The 16,095-nt window shown below is 35.5% G+C and overlaps 1 protein-coding gene across 2 annotated transcripts in view; it reads right to left on the bottom strand.

The window, feature by feature from the left end:
- LOC145680597 (targeting protein for Xklp2 homolog) overlaps window positions 1-4,292 on the bottom strand; it is an 80,482-nt gene extending 76,190 nt beyond the window's left edge. Inside the window, exon 1 of one of the 2 annotated variants that reach the window (XM_081751273.1) lies at window positions 4,110-4,292. In XM_081751273.1, the coding sequence (XP_081607399.1) occupies window positions 4,110-4,200 (91 nt within the window). In that variant the 5' untranslated portion in view covers window positions 4,201-4,292. The remainder of the gene's footprint in view (window positions 1-4,109) is intronic. The other variant, XM_081751274.1, reaches the window with a different exon arrangement.
- Window positions 4,293-16,095: the final 11,803 nt, after the last annotated feature.

Genomic DNA, 16,095 nt, shown 5'->3' with positions numbered 1-16,095 from the left:
TTGTTAGGGTCGTCAAGTCTAGGAGGCTTAGGTGGGCAGGTCATGTAGCTAGAATGGAAGAAAGTAGAAACGCTTTCAAAGTCTTGACTGGTAGACCCATAGGAAAACGACCATTAGGAAGACCTAGGCGCAGATGGGAGGATAATATTAAGATGGATCTCGCAGAGATAGGAATACAAAGTAGAAACTGGATCCAATTAGCTAAGGATAGAAGTCAGTGGAGAGCTTTTGTGAACGCGGCACTGAACCTCCGGGTTCCATAGGCCATAGAGTTAGTTAGTTAGTTTATTCAGACTTAAATTTCCCATACAAAGAGATTATATTACAAAAGCAACTTTTTAAATGTAACTTTATGGATGTTTCTTTTGTGATTTTTTTAAAGATTATTATTATTATTGTTATGCAACCAAAGGAAAATTCTAAACATTGTTTCGTTTTAATAATGTTTACTATTGATAAAATACATCGAAATGCCGTACTTTTTTGGGGAGAGGGGTCATACAAACCCCACTGGAGGCAATTATTGGAATAACAAGAATCTTGTAACTATTTTTGTATAAATGGGTCAGAGCCAAAGTGGACTCAAATAATTCTTATCTTTATTCATTTTTCTTACTGATACGCAAAGTAAGCCGTTATATTTCTTTAACTTCGACTAATAAAAGTCGTAGTGAACTGACTTGGACTAAATTAGTTCTTCTGTACTCTGTAGTCTACTTTGAAATTGTCCATATGTAATTCTGTATAATGGTTCCACTTGTGCAATTGTTTATCTTTTTGTCCTTCTGTCCTAATGTCTCTTGATGATTATATTAACAAATATGTAAAGATTAGTCAACGTATTTTTATCAAGAGTCCTTCGTGAGTGAGTCGGCAGACGTATCGCATTTCTGGCCAGTTAGTCCCGGTTTCGAGTTCAAATGGAGGACAACTTCCCTTGGATGTATGCCGAGAAGCATTTTGGATTCCGTTTTAAGCTTATGTGACCCCTTCCAGCATAACCCGGTTGTTGCATACTAACACAAAGGCGAAACAAGATTATTTCTGTCCATATGTGATATAAATACATAGAGCAAATTATTTAAACCAAAAAGCCTGGTTTAAACCAAAAAAACCTGTTTTTTTTTTTTGTTTGTTTTTTCAATAAAAACCATGGTTTTTGCCAACCCTGGAAAGTAACAATGGAATATTGTATTGTCACCGGACTTACGTCGCTCTGCAACAGTTCTTAGTTCTATGACGTTAGGAAATAATTTCAATTTATACGAACACTTATTCAATGTTTGAAACAAACACCTGTTACGTCATTGTACACTCATGTCCAAAATGATTGTCGCATATCTATAACTGTCTTCTTGTAAGAGTATAATGTAATAATGATTTTGCTGGGTACTTTTAATACTGATACTATGTGTACAATTGGGAAATGTATATGTGGTAAATTTCATAGGAAAATATTTATAAATACGAAAATTAGAAAGAGTAAAACAAAATTTTGCTAAATGGACACGAAAGTTTTATTTTCGTTTTATTGTTCTTATTTACTGCTCGTTTGACATGAAATTTGCCATATACATGTCTCTGCCGATTATACACATACTAACATTATAAGAAATACCGGATGAATTCGTTATCAAATTATATTCCTACAACAACATATTTATAGATATGCGACAATAATTTTGGACACGAGTGTACCTTCCTGAAGAAGGTGACACACCTTTTAATTCTATTGTTAGTGAAGTGGTATATTTTCTAAAATAAAAACCAACAACCAAGCAGGGCATATGCTCCCTCCTGTCCTTCTAAGCCGGTCCCTAAGGCTGAATGTAACATTGCGGCCTTTTCCCGTTGTAATAGGAAAAAAAAAAAACTCAGGATGGTCAGCCACTGGTATCGAATCCAGGACCATTCGAATGTGAAGGTGAGAGGGTAAATCTGGTGGTCATATTTTGAAAAGAAAGATTCCACTAAAAAAGAGTCACATTGTCAATACATTTCAGATCTTTGCCTGGGTTTTCTGCCTTTCAATTCCAAGTTGTTGTTTTTTTTAAACTAGGAAGGCTCTAAATAAATTAGAATATTGACTCTCCCGTTTTTTTTTTTTTTTTTTTTTTTTTTTTTTTTTTTTTTTTTTTTTTTTTTTTAATATTGGCATGGTTCTTCATTTTATATCAGACTCTTCCCGCACTATTCTGTTATTTACCATAGGGAGAATCCTTTGAGAAAGAGACAGGCGACAAGTGCTTTAGTTCTCTATGGTATGTTTGTGATCGTTGTAGATATTTGAGTGGCTCTCTAGACACGGGGCTGAGGGCTGATATCATGTTGGTCCCTCTTTATTTTTTCTTCAGTTCTGTTTCTCTTTTAGCCAAAACAAGGAATTTCACTCTTTTGTCCCATTTGCAGCCGTAACCACCCCCCTCCTACGCTGTCCAACTTTGACCACATGCAGGGGAAAAGAAGGAAAAGGAGGGGTGCCATTTGCTTTGACGGCATTTCAGCAACCCCATCTGTTGCCAAAATAAGGAAACACTTTGCACTCAAAGGAGAAACTAAGAAAGGCTGATATCTTCGATTTGTCAAGGTCACTTGAGTCCCGCCGACTCTTAATGCACATTTTGCAGAATTTGCGAATTACGGTTGTTTAAGAACTGATTTATCTCAACGGGTTTCCGAAGTAGTTTGGGAAGCAGTTGCCAAAGATGTTTCTAGTCTCCGGAGTAGTCTGGGAGTGAGGTCCTCGTAACAGGTTGTCTTTCGAAGAACTGATTCCCAGACTGCTCTGATGAATTGAATCGTTAGTGTTCCGAGAACCAGGTCATATGAATATCAAGAACAGAACCGAACCGAGTCCGGGGACTAGGTCGGTTGCTCACTATCCTAGTCAAAGCAAAAACTTGCCCAGGTAAGTAGTAATACAAGTTCATGTGCATCTTATCTAGGCCGCCATCTGCGGAAAATTAGCCATGATATGTAATGAAGTAAGCAATAAAATAACCTCTTAATTGAGTATAGCCTGCTCCCCTCCCCCCAGTGATTTTTAACGAATCATAGTATTCTAACGATTCATATTAGTTCATAATGAATCGGAATCGTATGTTATGTAAATCTTGTGGTAAGGAAGCTTTAGTATAAGTAGTAGTAGTAGTAGTAGTGGCATTTGTGCCGTATCGCCGGACCACTTTGAAAATTGAATAAAAGCATCAAAATGTATTGCATTCGGTTATATTTTGTTGAATTACATTAAGTTACGTTAGATTACATTACATTAGGCATGCAGTATTACTTTAATACGAATCCATAGTATAAGTGTTAGTAGTAGTAGAAGCAGGAGTAAGAGTAGTAATAGTAGTAGTAGGAATGGGTTAAAAGCCCGGCAGGGATTGGTTGGGTTCTGTTCTCAACATGAAATGGGCAAATTAAAGACTTGCAAACTTTTCTCTGTACATTTTGCAATGTATGGATCCGTATAGTAAAACAAATGTACCTGTTTGCGAAAGAGTCCATCCGCTTCCACACAAAAAGCCGCTAAAAACATCAAAAGCAATCAACAAATACAACCACTTTCTTAACTTTTACTATTCCCCTTACCTGCCTTGTACTCATTCTTCCTCACAAACTTCAACAAATTCTCCAACTGACCCGGTAAATTTCCTAAAATTGGTCCGGCGATACGGCACTTGACCTGTAGTAGTAGCAATAGTAGCAGTAATAATACTAGTAGTAGAAACTGGTTAGAAGCCCCGCAGGGGTTGCTTGGGTTCTGTTCTCGATATTAGTAGTAGTAGTAGTGACTTCCAGTTCCAGTGATAAAGAACTGGGGGAGGGGGGGGGGGTAGAGAGCGAGCTATACACAAGCACAAACAGTACGGATTCAAATCCACAATTATGGTTTCGTAGTCAGTGGGTAGAATAGTACCAAGTTACACTTTAACAAATTCCGCAAGAATCTAATTCTAACTACTGACTTTCTGTACTCTTCTTTTAGAACAAAAAAATACATTAAAAACTTATTTTCTTTCACTAAAAGAAAATTAACATAAAATGAACAATACTTCACTCCTTGGAAGTAATGAAGGCAGTGAATAATTTTACAGTTAACTTACCAAAGTACTTCTCTAAATCCTCATCTAAATCAGCCCCAAGAAGTACAGAATTGAAATCAACAAACTGAGGAGCATTATATTTAAACGCCATTTTAAACCTTATAAAATAGCACAATCAGCAATTCAGCATACGCATCTAAACAACACTTTAAAATCGGCACGTCTTCAACGGTTCCCTAGTGTTGCCAAATCCGTAACAAGATATAGTTCATAAAAAAGTAGATGAAAATTTACTGTCGAGGAGAAAACTAAGTCATCACAGTACAGAATCTAACTTTTTAAATTACAAATTTCGGATACTGCGTACCAGAATTCGGAAAATTCTGTAGCATAAAGAAACAAAAAACTTGTAAGAAAAAATCAGTTATAACTGCTATGCCAACATTAACGCGAATTGAAATGCAGGGTTTGCGTTGCGTTGACTCAAACCGTTGCGGAACAGGACCTTTTGTGTTCTATCTCCCTCTTATTAGCGGAGAAACACACTATATTCGGTAGTAAAAAAGTGCTGTTTAATGTACAGTAACGCATAAGAAACTAAATTTTAATATACCCTAGTAGTATAGAAACGCATCATACGGTACCTTACCAAAATAAACACCCTGTGCCAAGGATGGAAACATTAACAATAATAAAAAAGATAATAAGAAACATTTTAAAGAAATTCTTTTATTAATCAAGTCGCGCTTAAAAGTAAAAAACAATTTTGTTTATGCATGACTAAAAAAAAAAAAAAAGTTATTTTATAAATTCTTAAAATGACGCGCCCCATTCTTTTTATTTAGTCTTGCATAAACAAAATTATTTTTAACTTTTTAGTGCGAATTGATTAGCAAAAGAATGTCTTTAAAAGGGGTTTTATCATTTTTTTTTATTCGTTGGACACATTTTCCAAATCCTAAAGTGAAATGCAACCAGGGAAACCAGGGCTGGTTAAAGGCTAGTATTTATTTTAGAATAAAGAAGTTGAAAATAAAAACATTAAAATTTGCTTTTAAAATAAATAGATATATTGCAAAGTATGAAAGTAACAGGGTTGGCTGGTTTAAACCAGCTGGTTTTTTCAAAAAAACCAACTGGTTTAAACCATAAAACGAAAAATGTTCGTAAAAGTGTAACTATTCGTAAAAGTGTAACTATTCGTAAAATCTTGATGAAAACATATTTATTGGTTATCACGTTTCACTCCCATACTATTCAGACTATATTCATACTATATTCAGACTTAAATTAAATATACATGCTCCAACTGAAGATAAGGGTGACGATATAAAAGATAGTTTTTACGAAGAAGTGGAACGGATATTTGACCAACTCCCGCGATACCATATGAAGATTCTATTAGGGGATTTCAATGCGAAGGTAGGACGAGAGGATATTTTCAAACCGATTATAGGGAACGAAAGTTTGCATAAGGAAAGTAATGACAACGGTGTTAGACTCGTGAACTTTGCAACATCCAAAAACCTAATAGTGAAGAGTACAAAATTCCCACATCGCGACATTCATAAATACACTTGGACATCACCAGACGGAAAAACACATAATCAAATTGATCACGTTTTAGTAGATAGAAGAAGACAATCTAGCATAATTGACGTCCGGTCGTTTAGAGGGGCTGATTGTGACACTGATCACTACCTGGTAGCAGCGATAATACGGGAGAGATTATCGTTGAATAAAGGTAATACTCAATGTCCGAAAACGGAGAGATTCAATTTAAAGAAATTAGAAGAGAGCCAGGTAAGAGAGGAATACCAGATTGAAGTTTCGAATAGATTCTCGGTTTTAGAAGATTCGGAGTGCACTAGTGTTGAGGATACTTGGATTGAAATTAGAGATAGCATTAAAAGTTCAGCAATAGAAAAACTGGGACACGCGGAAATACGTAGGAACAAACCATGGTTCGACCAAGAATGCATTAAACTAGTAGAGAAGAGAAAACAGGCAAAATTACGGTGGCTACAAAATCCGAATGAAATAACTACACAAAATTTCGCAGATATCAGGCGGGAAACTTCCAAAACTTTAGAACAAAGAAACGGGATTTTTTGAAAGCTAAAATTAAGGAACTTGAAGATAATAGTAAAAATAAAAATATTCGGAACATGTATAAGGGGATCAGCGAATTTAAGAAAGGTTATCAACCTCGTGCTTATATATTAAAGAAATCTGACGGAACAGTTCTCACTGATACGGATAGCCTCTTAAATAGATGGAAAGATTTCTTTGACGATTTGCTGAACACGCAGCCAAAAACTAATGTGCGTGGAGAAAAGGAGATACACACCGCAGAACCGTATATTCCAGAACCCAATCGAATAGAAGTGGAAGCCGCTATAAAGAAATTAAAGAAACACAAATCTCCGGGTGTAGATGAAATTCCGGCTGAGTTAATTTTAGCTGGAGGCGAAAAATTGTGGAACAAGATACACAAACTCATTCTCCTTATCTGGAACAAGGAAGAATTGCCACAAGAGTGGAAAGAGTCAATCATTGTTCCAATTCACAAGAAAGGCGACAAAACTGACTGTAATAATTATCGAGGCATTTCTCTTCTGTCAACATCCTATAAAATCCTTTCAAATATTCTGTTAGCAAGATTGACCCCATACGCAGATAAAATTATTGGAGATTATCAGTGCGAATTTAGACGAAATCGATCAACTATCGACCAAATATTTACCATTCGCCAAATACTCGAAAAGAAGTGGGAATACAATACCCCGGTACATCAACTATTTATTGATTTTAGAAAGGCTTACGACTCGGTTAGGAGAGAAACATTATACAACGTTCTTACAGAGCTTGGAATACCGAGAAAGCTAATTAGATTAATTAAGATATGTTTAAGTGAATCCCAAAGTAAAGTCCGGGTAGGAAAATTTTTGTCCACGAGCTTCCACGTCGAAAATGGCCTGAAACAAGGAGATGCGTTGTCGCCATTATTATTTAACTTTGTGCTGGAATACGCCATAAGGAAAATCAAAGATAGCAACCAGGGCCTAGAGTTGAACGGCATTCACCAGGTTATGGCATATGCTGATGATGTAAATTTAATAGGGGATGATAGGAGAACAGTAGAAATAAATGCAGAGATATTATTAAACGCTTGCAGGGACATGGGTTTAGAAGTAAATGCAGAGAAAAATAAATACATGGAAGTGCGTCGGAACCGTAATACGGCAAATTGTGGAGGCGTTAAAATATTAAATAATACTTTTGATAAAGTGGATACTTTCAAATATTTAGGATCAATATTAACAGACGAAAATCATATTCACGAAGAAATTAAATGTCGACTAAAGGCAGGGAATTCGTGTTACTATTCGGTTCAAAATCTCTTGTCGTCGCGAATTCTGTCGAGGAATTTGAAGCTTAAAATATATAAAACGATAATCATGCCTGTTGTTCTGTATGGTTGCGAAACATGGTCGCTTACTCTGAGGGAAGAACATAGACTGAAAGTATTTGAGAACAGGATCCTGAGAAGAATATTCGGACCCAAGAGGAACGAGAATGGGGAATGGCGGAAGCTTCATAACGAGGAACTACAAAGTTTATACGGTTTACCCAACATTGTTAGGGTCGTCAAGTCTAGGAGGCTTAGGTGGGCAGGTCATGTAGCTAGAATGGAAGAAAGTAGAAACGCTTTCAAAGTCTTGACTGGTAGACCCATAGGAAAACGACCATTAGGAAGACCTAGGCGCAGATGGGAGGATAATATTAAGATGGATCTCGCAGAGATAGGAATACAAAGTAGAAACTGGATCCAATTAGCTAAGGATAGAAGTCAGTGGAGAGCTTTTGTGAACGCGGCACTGAACCTCCGGGTTCCATAGGCCATAGAGTTAGTTAGTTAGTTTATTCAGACTTAAATTTCCCATACAAAGAGATTATATTACAAAAGCAACTTTTTAAATGTAACTTTATGGATGTTTCTTTTGTGATTTTTTTTAAGATTATTATTATTATTGTTATGCAACCAAAGGAAAATTCTAAACATTGTTTCGTTTTAATAATGTTTACTATTGATAAAATACATCGAAATGCCGTACTTTTTTGGGGAGAGGGGTCATACAAACCCCACTGGAGGCAATTATTGGAATAACAAGAATCTTGTAACTATTTTTGTATAAATGGGTCAGAGCCAAAGTGGACTCAAATAATTCTTATCTTTATTCATTTTTCTTACTGATACGCAAAGTAAGCCGTTATATTTCTTTAACTTCGACTAATAAAAGTCGTAGTGAACTGACTTGGACTAAATTAGTTCTTCTGTACTCTGTAGTCTACTTTGAAATTGTCCATATGTAATTCTGTATAATGGTTCCACTTGTGCAATTGTTTATCTTTTTGTCCTTCTGTCCTAATGTCTCTTGATGATTATATTAACAAATATGTAAAGATTAGTCAACGTATTTTTATCAAGAGTCCTTCGTGAGTGAGTCGGCAGACGTATCGCATTTCTGGCCAGTTAGTCCCGGTTTCGAGTTCAAATGGAGGACAACTTCCCTTGGATGTATGCCGAGAAGCATTTTGGATTCCGTTTTAAGCTTATGTGACCCCTTCCAGCATAACCCGGTTGTTGCATACTAACACAAAGGCGAAACAAGATTATTTCTGTCCATATGTGATATAAATACATAGAGCAAATTATTTAAACCAAAAAGCCTGGTTTAAACCAAAAAAACCTGTTTTTTTTTTTTTGTTTGTTTTTTCAATAAAAACCATGGTTTTTGCCAACCCTGGAAAGTAACAATGGAATATTGTATTGTCACCGGACTTACGTCGCTCTGCAACAGTTCTTAGTTCTATGACGTTAGGAAATAATTTCAATTTATACGAACACTTATTCAATGTTTGAAACAAACACCTGTTACGTCATTGTACACTCATGTCCAAAATGATTGTCGCATATCTATAACTGTCTTCTTGTAAGAGTATAATGTAATAATGATTTTGCTGGGTACTTTTAATACTGATACTATGTGTACAATTGGGAAATGTATATGTGGTAAATTTCATAGGAAAATATTTATAAATACGAAAATTAGAAAGAGTAAAACAAAATTTTGCTAAATGGACACGAAAGTTTTATTTTCGTTTTATTGTTCTTATTTACTGCTCGTTTGACATGAAATTTGCCATATACATGTCTCTGCCGATTATACACATACTAACATTATAAGAAATACCGGATGAATTCGTTATCAAATTATATTCCTACAACAACATATTTATAGATATGCGACAATAATTTTGGACACGAGTGTACCTTCCTGAAGAAGGTGACACACCTTTTAATTCTATTGTTAGTGAAGTGGTATATTTTCTAAAATAAAAACCAACAACCAAGCAGGGCATATGCTCCCTCCTGTCCTTCTAAGCCGGTCCCTAAGGCTGAATGTAACATTGCGGCCTTTTCCCGTTGTAATAGGAAAAAAAAAAAACTCAGGATGGTCAGCCACTGGTATCGAATCCAGGACCATTCGAATGTGAAGGTGAGAGGGTAAATCTGGTGGTCATATTTTGAAAAGAAAGATTCCACTAAAAAAGAGTCACATTGTCAATACATTTCAGATCTTTGCCTGGGTTTTCTGCCTTTCAATTCCAAGTTGTTGTTTTTTTTAAACTAGGAAGGCTCTAAATAAATTAGAATATTGACTCTCCCGTTTTTTTTTTTTTTTAATATTGGCATGGTTCTTCATTTTATATCAGACTCTTCCCGCACTATTCTGTTATTTACCATAGGGAGAATCCTTTGAGAAAGAGACAGGCGACAAGTGCTTTAGTTCTCTATGGTATGTTTGTGATCGTTGTAGATATTTGAGTGGCTCTCTAGACACGGGGCTGAGGGCTGATATCATGTTGGTCCCTCTTTATTTTTTCTTCAGTTCTGTTTCTCTTTTAGCCAAAACAAGGAATTTCACTCTTTTGTCCCATTTGCAGCCGTAACCACCCCCCTCCTACGCTGTCCAACTTTGACCACATGCAGGGGAAAAGAAGGAAAAGGAGGGGTGCCATTTGCTTTGACGGCATTTCAGCAACCCCATCTGTTGCCAAAATAAGGAAACACTTTGCACTCAAAGGAGAAACTAAGAAAGGCTGATATCTTCGATTTGTCAAGGTCACTTGAGTCCCACCGACTCTTAATGCACATTTTGCAGAATTTGCGAATTACGGTTGTTTAAGAACTGATTTATCTCAACGGGTTTCCGAAGTAGTTTGGGAAGCAGTTGCCAAAGATGTTTCTAGTCTCCGGAGTAGTCTGGGAGTGAGGTCCTCGTAACAGGTTGTCTTTCGAAGAACTGATTCCCAGACTGCTCTGATGAATTGAATCGTTAGTGTTCCGAGAACCAGGTCATATGAATATCAAGAACAGAACCGAACCGAGTCCGGGGACTAGGTCGGTTGCTCACTATCCTAGTCAAAGCAAAAACTTGCCCAGGTAAGTAGTAATACAAGTTCATGTGCATCTTATCTAGGCCGCCATCTGCGGAAAATTAGCCATGATATGTAATGAAGTAAGCAATAAAATAACCTCTTAATTGAGTATAGTCTGCTCCCCTCCCCCCAGTGATTTTTAACGAATCATAGTATTCTAACGATTCATATTAGTTCATAATGAATCGGAATCGTATGTTATGTAAATCTTGTGGTAAGGAAGCTTTAGTATAAGTAGTAGTAGTAGTAGTAGTGGCATTTGTGCCGTATCGCCGGACCACTTTGAAAATTGAATAAAAGCATCAAAATGTATTGCATTCGGTTATATTTTGTTGAATTACATTAAGTTACGTTAGATTACATTACATTAGGCATGCAGTATTACTTTAATACGAATCCATAGTATAAGTGTTAGTAGTAGTAGAAGCAGGAGTAAGAGTAGTAATAGTAGTAGTAGGAATGGGTTAAAAGCCCGGCAGGGATTGGTTGGGTTCTGTTCTCAACATGAAATGGGCAAATTAAAGACTTGCAAACTTTTCTCTGTACATTTTGCAATGTATGGATCCGTATAGTAAAACAAATGTAATCTCGTCGCAAGAACAAGAAAACTCTCCGTGGGTGGTTTCGGCAATGTCCGAACACTCGTATCCCATTACTAGTGACATTGTAAGTAAATGTGTATCCACCAACGTTGCCATAGTTTTGGGTCTCTGTTATACTCTGATTTATGACTTACACATGTGGGTTTAAGAGGTCACTTTCCTCTCTTTCTTTTTCCCCCTTGCCGTGGATTTGGGATTCCATTTTGCTCTTTTCTCCCCCTCGCAAACGAAAGGTACATGCTCTATTTTGTGTTAATGCTAGTTAAAAAAAAAAAAAAAAAAAAAAAAGAAATGAAAGATTTTTAAGTACACGGCCACATCGCATATAATGCAAGAAAATTAATTAGGACGACCTATGCTTTGGTGTAGAATTTTATAAAAATAATCGATGTAATACGCGTATAATGTAATTATGTAATAAAGTAATTGAATATAATGTAATAAAATGCAAAATATAACTAAAATACATTATTCATAAATTTCTGATCTCATGTTGCCCAGTGGCGTAGGGAAGGGGGGCAGCCCCCCCAAAGAGGTCCGACAATGTACTTTGGTACTTTGATGTTTGTAATTTTTTATATATTTTATGTTTATATATTTTTGTTTGTAATTCCTCTATATGTACCTATAACAGCACTTGTCCCCCCCAAACACACATCCTGGCTACGCTACTGATGTTTTAAGTTTTACGTCCCACGCATAAGCCGGTTAGGCTAAAGGAGACGGTGAAGATGAGAAATGCATGAAATGGTGGAATGAAGAAAGTGGGAGGAAACGGGAGAACCCCGAGAAAACCCACGAGCACGACGTTTGTTCACCACAAAGTCCACACGGCGCGAGCTGGGATCGAACCAGGATCCCGAGCACCGGAGGTGAACGCTCTACCAAATGATTTATGAAACACGAAAAGAAATTCGTTAGAGTAGTTTTTGAGAATATCACAAATTTTGATTTTCATCTTTCAGTAAACTACTCGTAGTTTTAGAGGTGTTAAGAAAATTGGAAAATGACGCTAGAGAATCTTGTAAAAAACCTTAAGTTTAAAATTATGTCTCGATACGCTGATCCGTAGATATGCCCTCTAGGCAACCGAACATATTTTCACTGGGACGAACAGAACTCCGTTTTGAGACATGTAGGGATCATCTAACGTACAAATCCGTTTAAATCTATTTTTTTTTTTTTTTTAATGATTGCTATACTTTTTTATTTCCTATCGTCACTCGAAAGTAAAAAGAAAATTTTGTAAAGAAGACATCGAGACTATCTTCTCATCATCACGAGAAAACTGCTGAGCCGTTTGGAAAGAATTTTGGAACATTAGCACTTGGCTCAAACTGGGCTTTCCAGATCTCTTTCATTATAATGAGTTTCCTAAGAGGTATGTGTCCTCCACACTCAAAATGATGTTATTTGTCATCATCATGAGAAAAACGGATAGATTGTTTCAAATGGATTTTGCAATGTAGGTAACAGTTGACTGGAGTCGGATTTCTTTCATGTCACTTTCATTAAAGGCGTATCCTAGGGGGAAAGGGTTCAAATATAAAATATGTCAAAAGCTGTTAAACAGTTTAAAATCAATTTTTGAAAATAGCACTTGGGTGGCCTAACCTTTTATAATTTAATTTCCATTTAAATACCTGTTCTAAATGCGAAAAAAGGGTTCAAATATGATTAACATTTCAAATATTCTCCATAAATCTACTCTTCCCGTGAACGCCGGTTCTTCAGCCAGTTAATAAATAATTTTATGATTAGTGGTAATAAAAATAATAATTTAATGTTACAACGAAGGCAAGTTGTGTCATGTGTGGTGATCACATTGCTTTCTTTATTGTTGTTCTAGGCCAAGGTTCCCTCTTTCTTAATTCAATTATCTAAAGATGTAGATTAAAAACTGAAAATTCTGTTTGATCGGGAATCAATCCGAAACAAAGCATATTAAATTAACTATAATAGTAAAATAATAAATATTTCCTGGTGCTAAATTTCACACTACAATTGGAAAGTTTACAGAATTATGCAACGAGAAATCTTGACAGAATTGTCCACGATTTTCGTTTTCCTCTCAAACGAATTGTGAGATACTACCTTTTACTTATTATTTGTCAGCATCCTTTCCAAAATATTTCCCCATTTCTCATTATAATGTTAAAATTCATTCAAACTATACCTAGATCACTATTAAATACGTAAATACCTCTCAGCAATAATAATAATATAATAGATGAGAATAGTTGTTCCGCTAATAACTAACCATGGTCATCCTGTGTAACTCGATCTAAACCCCGTGGCCTATACATAACACTATCAAATACCGAAGAGAAAGAAGAAAATTTAATATTATGCCTATGTTCTTCCGGTGTCATGAGGAAAACTCAGTAAAAGAAAATTAATGTAGACGGCCTATGCTCTAGTGAAGAATTCTATAAAAATAATCGATGTAAAATATAGTGTAATTATGTAATAAAATAATTAAAAATAATGTAATTTAATAAAATGTAAAATATAATTGAAATACACTGTTTGTAAATTTTTGATATCTTGTTGCCTTATCTATTATGTAAATGAGAAAGTTAATTCATCATGCATTTCAGATATTATTATTCGACTAGAATTGAAGATACTTTTATATAGATTAAAATCTTCCTCGTGTTTTTTTTTTCAATAGATGCATTCATGTTTATCTTTTAAAAAAATGCACAGTCCAAAATGTGTTTCTTGCCTTCTTTGTTTATTTCATTCTTTCTATACAGAGAACAGGGAGATGAACAAACATTGACCAACTGGCAGGAAATATGATTCGCTCCTTAACGGAAGAAGAAAGATATTCTGTTGGAAGTGTCAAATAACAAAACAACACGAAGGACTCGCAGCTTCCAGGCTACTTTTTTCTTCGCCAAAACATTTAAAACATTCCACTCCTTACTCAAGTAACGGAGATCAGCTTTTACTCACCCCCTCCTATTTTAGCTGAGAGCTGTCATGGAGTTCGAATTTGTTGGCAACATCGGATTTCGGAAAAAATATCTGTTTCACTACCATGTAATGGGCGGAGAAGGGTAATAGGTCAAGTTTCTGGACCTCACCCTAAGGCCGTCATGAAATTTCCAATAGTATACCTGTTTGCGAAAGAGTCCATCCGCTTCCACACAAAAAGCCGCTAAAAACATCAAAAGCAATCAACAAATACAACCACTTTCTTAACTTTTACTATTCCCCTTACCTGCCTTGTACTCATTCTTCCTCACAAACTTCAACAAATTCTCCAACTGACCCGGTAAATTTCCTAAAATTGGTCCGGCGATACGGCACTTGACCTGTAGTAGTAGCAATAGTAGCAGTAATAATACTAGTAGTAGAAACTGGTTAGAAGCCCCGCAGGGGTTGCTTGGGTTCTGTTCTCGATATTAGTAGTAGTAGTAGTAGTGACTTCCAGTTCCAGTGATAAAGAACTGGGGGAGGGGGGGGGTAGAGAGCGAGCTATACACAAGCACAAACAGTACGGATTCAAATCCACAATTATGGTTTCGTAGTCAGTGGGTAGAATAGTACCAAGTTACACTTTAACAAATTCCGCAAGAATCTAATTCTAACTACTGACTTTCTGTACTCTTCTTTTAGAACAAAAAAATACATTAAAAACTTATTTTCTTTCACTAAAAGAAAATTAACATAAAATGAACAATACTTCACTCCTTGGAAGTAATGAAGGCAGTGAATAATTTTACAGTTAACTTACCAAAGTACTTCTCTAAATCCTCATCTAAATCAGCCCCAAGAAGTACAGAATTGAAATCAACAAACTGAGGAGCATTATATTTAAACGCCATTTTAAACCTTATAAAATAGCACAATCAGCAATTCAGCATACGCATCTAAACAACACTTTAAAATCGGCACGTCTTCAACGGTTCCCTAGTGTTGCCAAATCCGTAACAAGATATAGTTCATAAAAAAGTAGATGAAAATTTACTGTCGAGGAGAAAACTAAGTCATCACAGTACAGAATCTAACTTTTTAAATTACAAATTTCGGATACTGCGTACCAGAATTCGGAAAATTCTGTAGCATAAAGAAACAAAAAACTTGTAAGAAAAAATCAGTTATAACTGCTATGCCAACATTAACGCGAATTGAAATGCAGGGTTTGCGTTGCGTTGACTCAAACCGTTGCGGAACAGGACCTTTTGTGTTCTATCTCCCTCTTATTAGCGGAGAAACACACTATATTCGGTAGTAAAAAAGTGCTGTTTAATGTACAGTAACGCATAAGAAACTAAATTTTAATATACCCTAGTAGTATAGAAACGCATCATACGGTACCTTACCAAAATAAACACCCTGTGCCAAGGATGGAAACATTAACAATAATAAAAAAGATAATAAGAAACATTTTAAAGAAATTCTTTTATTAATCAAGTCGCGCTTAAAAGTAAAAAACAATTTTGTTTATGCATGACTAAAAAAAAAAAAGTTATTTTATAAATTCTTAAAATGACGCGCCCCATTCTTTTTATTTAGTCTTGCATAAACAAAATTATTTTTAACTTTTTAGTGCGAATTGATTAGCAAAAGAATGTCTTTAAAAGGGGTTTTATCATTTTTTTTTATTCGTTGGACACATTTTCCAAATCCTAAAGTGAAATGCAACCAGGGAAACCAGGGCTGGTTAAAGGCTAGTATTTATTTTAGAATAAAGAAGTTGAAAATAAAAACATTAAAATTTGCTTTTAAAATAAATAGATATATTGCAAAGTATGAAAGTAACAGGGTTGGCTGGTTTAAACCAGCTGGTTTTTTCAAAAAAACCAACTGGTTTAAACCATAAAACGAAAAATGTTCGTAAAAGTGTAACTATTCGTAAAAGTGTAACTATTCGTAAAATCTTGATGAAAACATATTTATTGGTTATCACGTTTCACTCCCATACT

Source organism: Thermobia domestica, chromosome 3, assembly GCF_964235325.1.
Source record: "Thermobia domestica chromosome 3, izTheDome1.hap1.1, whole genome shotgun sequence".
Classification (NCBI taxonomy): domain Eukaryota; kingdom Metazoa; phylum Arthropoda; class Insecta; order Zygentoma; family Lepismatidae; genus Thermobia; species Thermobia domestica.
The sequence above is the reverse complement of the archived record's forward strand: the minus strand, read 5'-3'. Positions and strand labels throughout refer to the sequence as shown.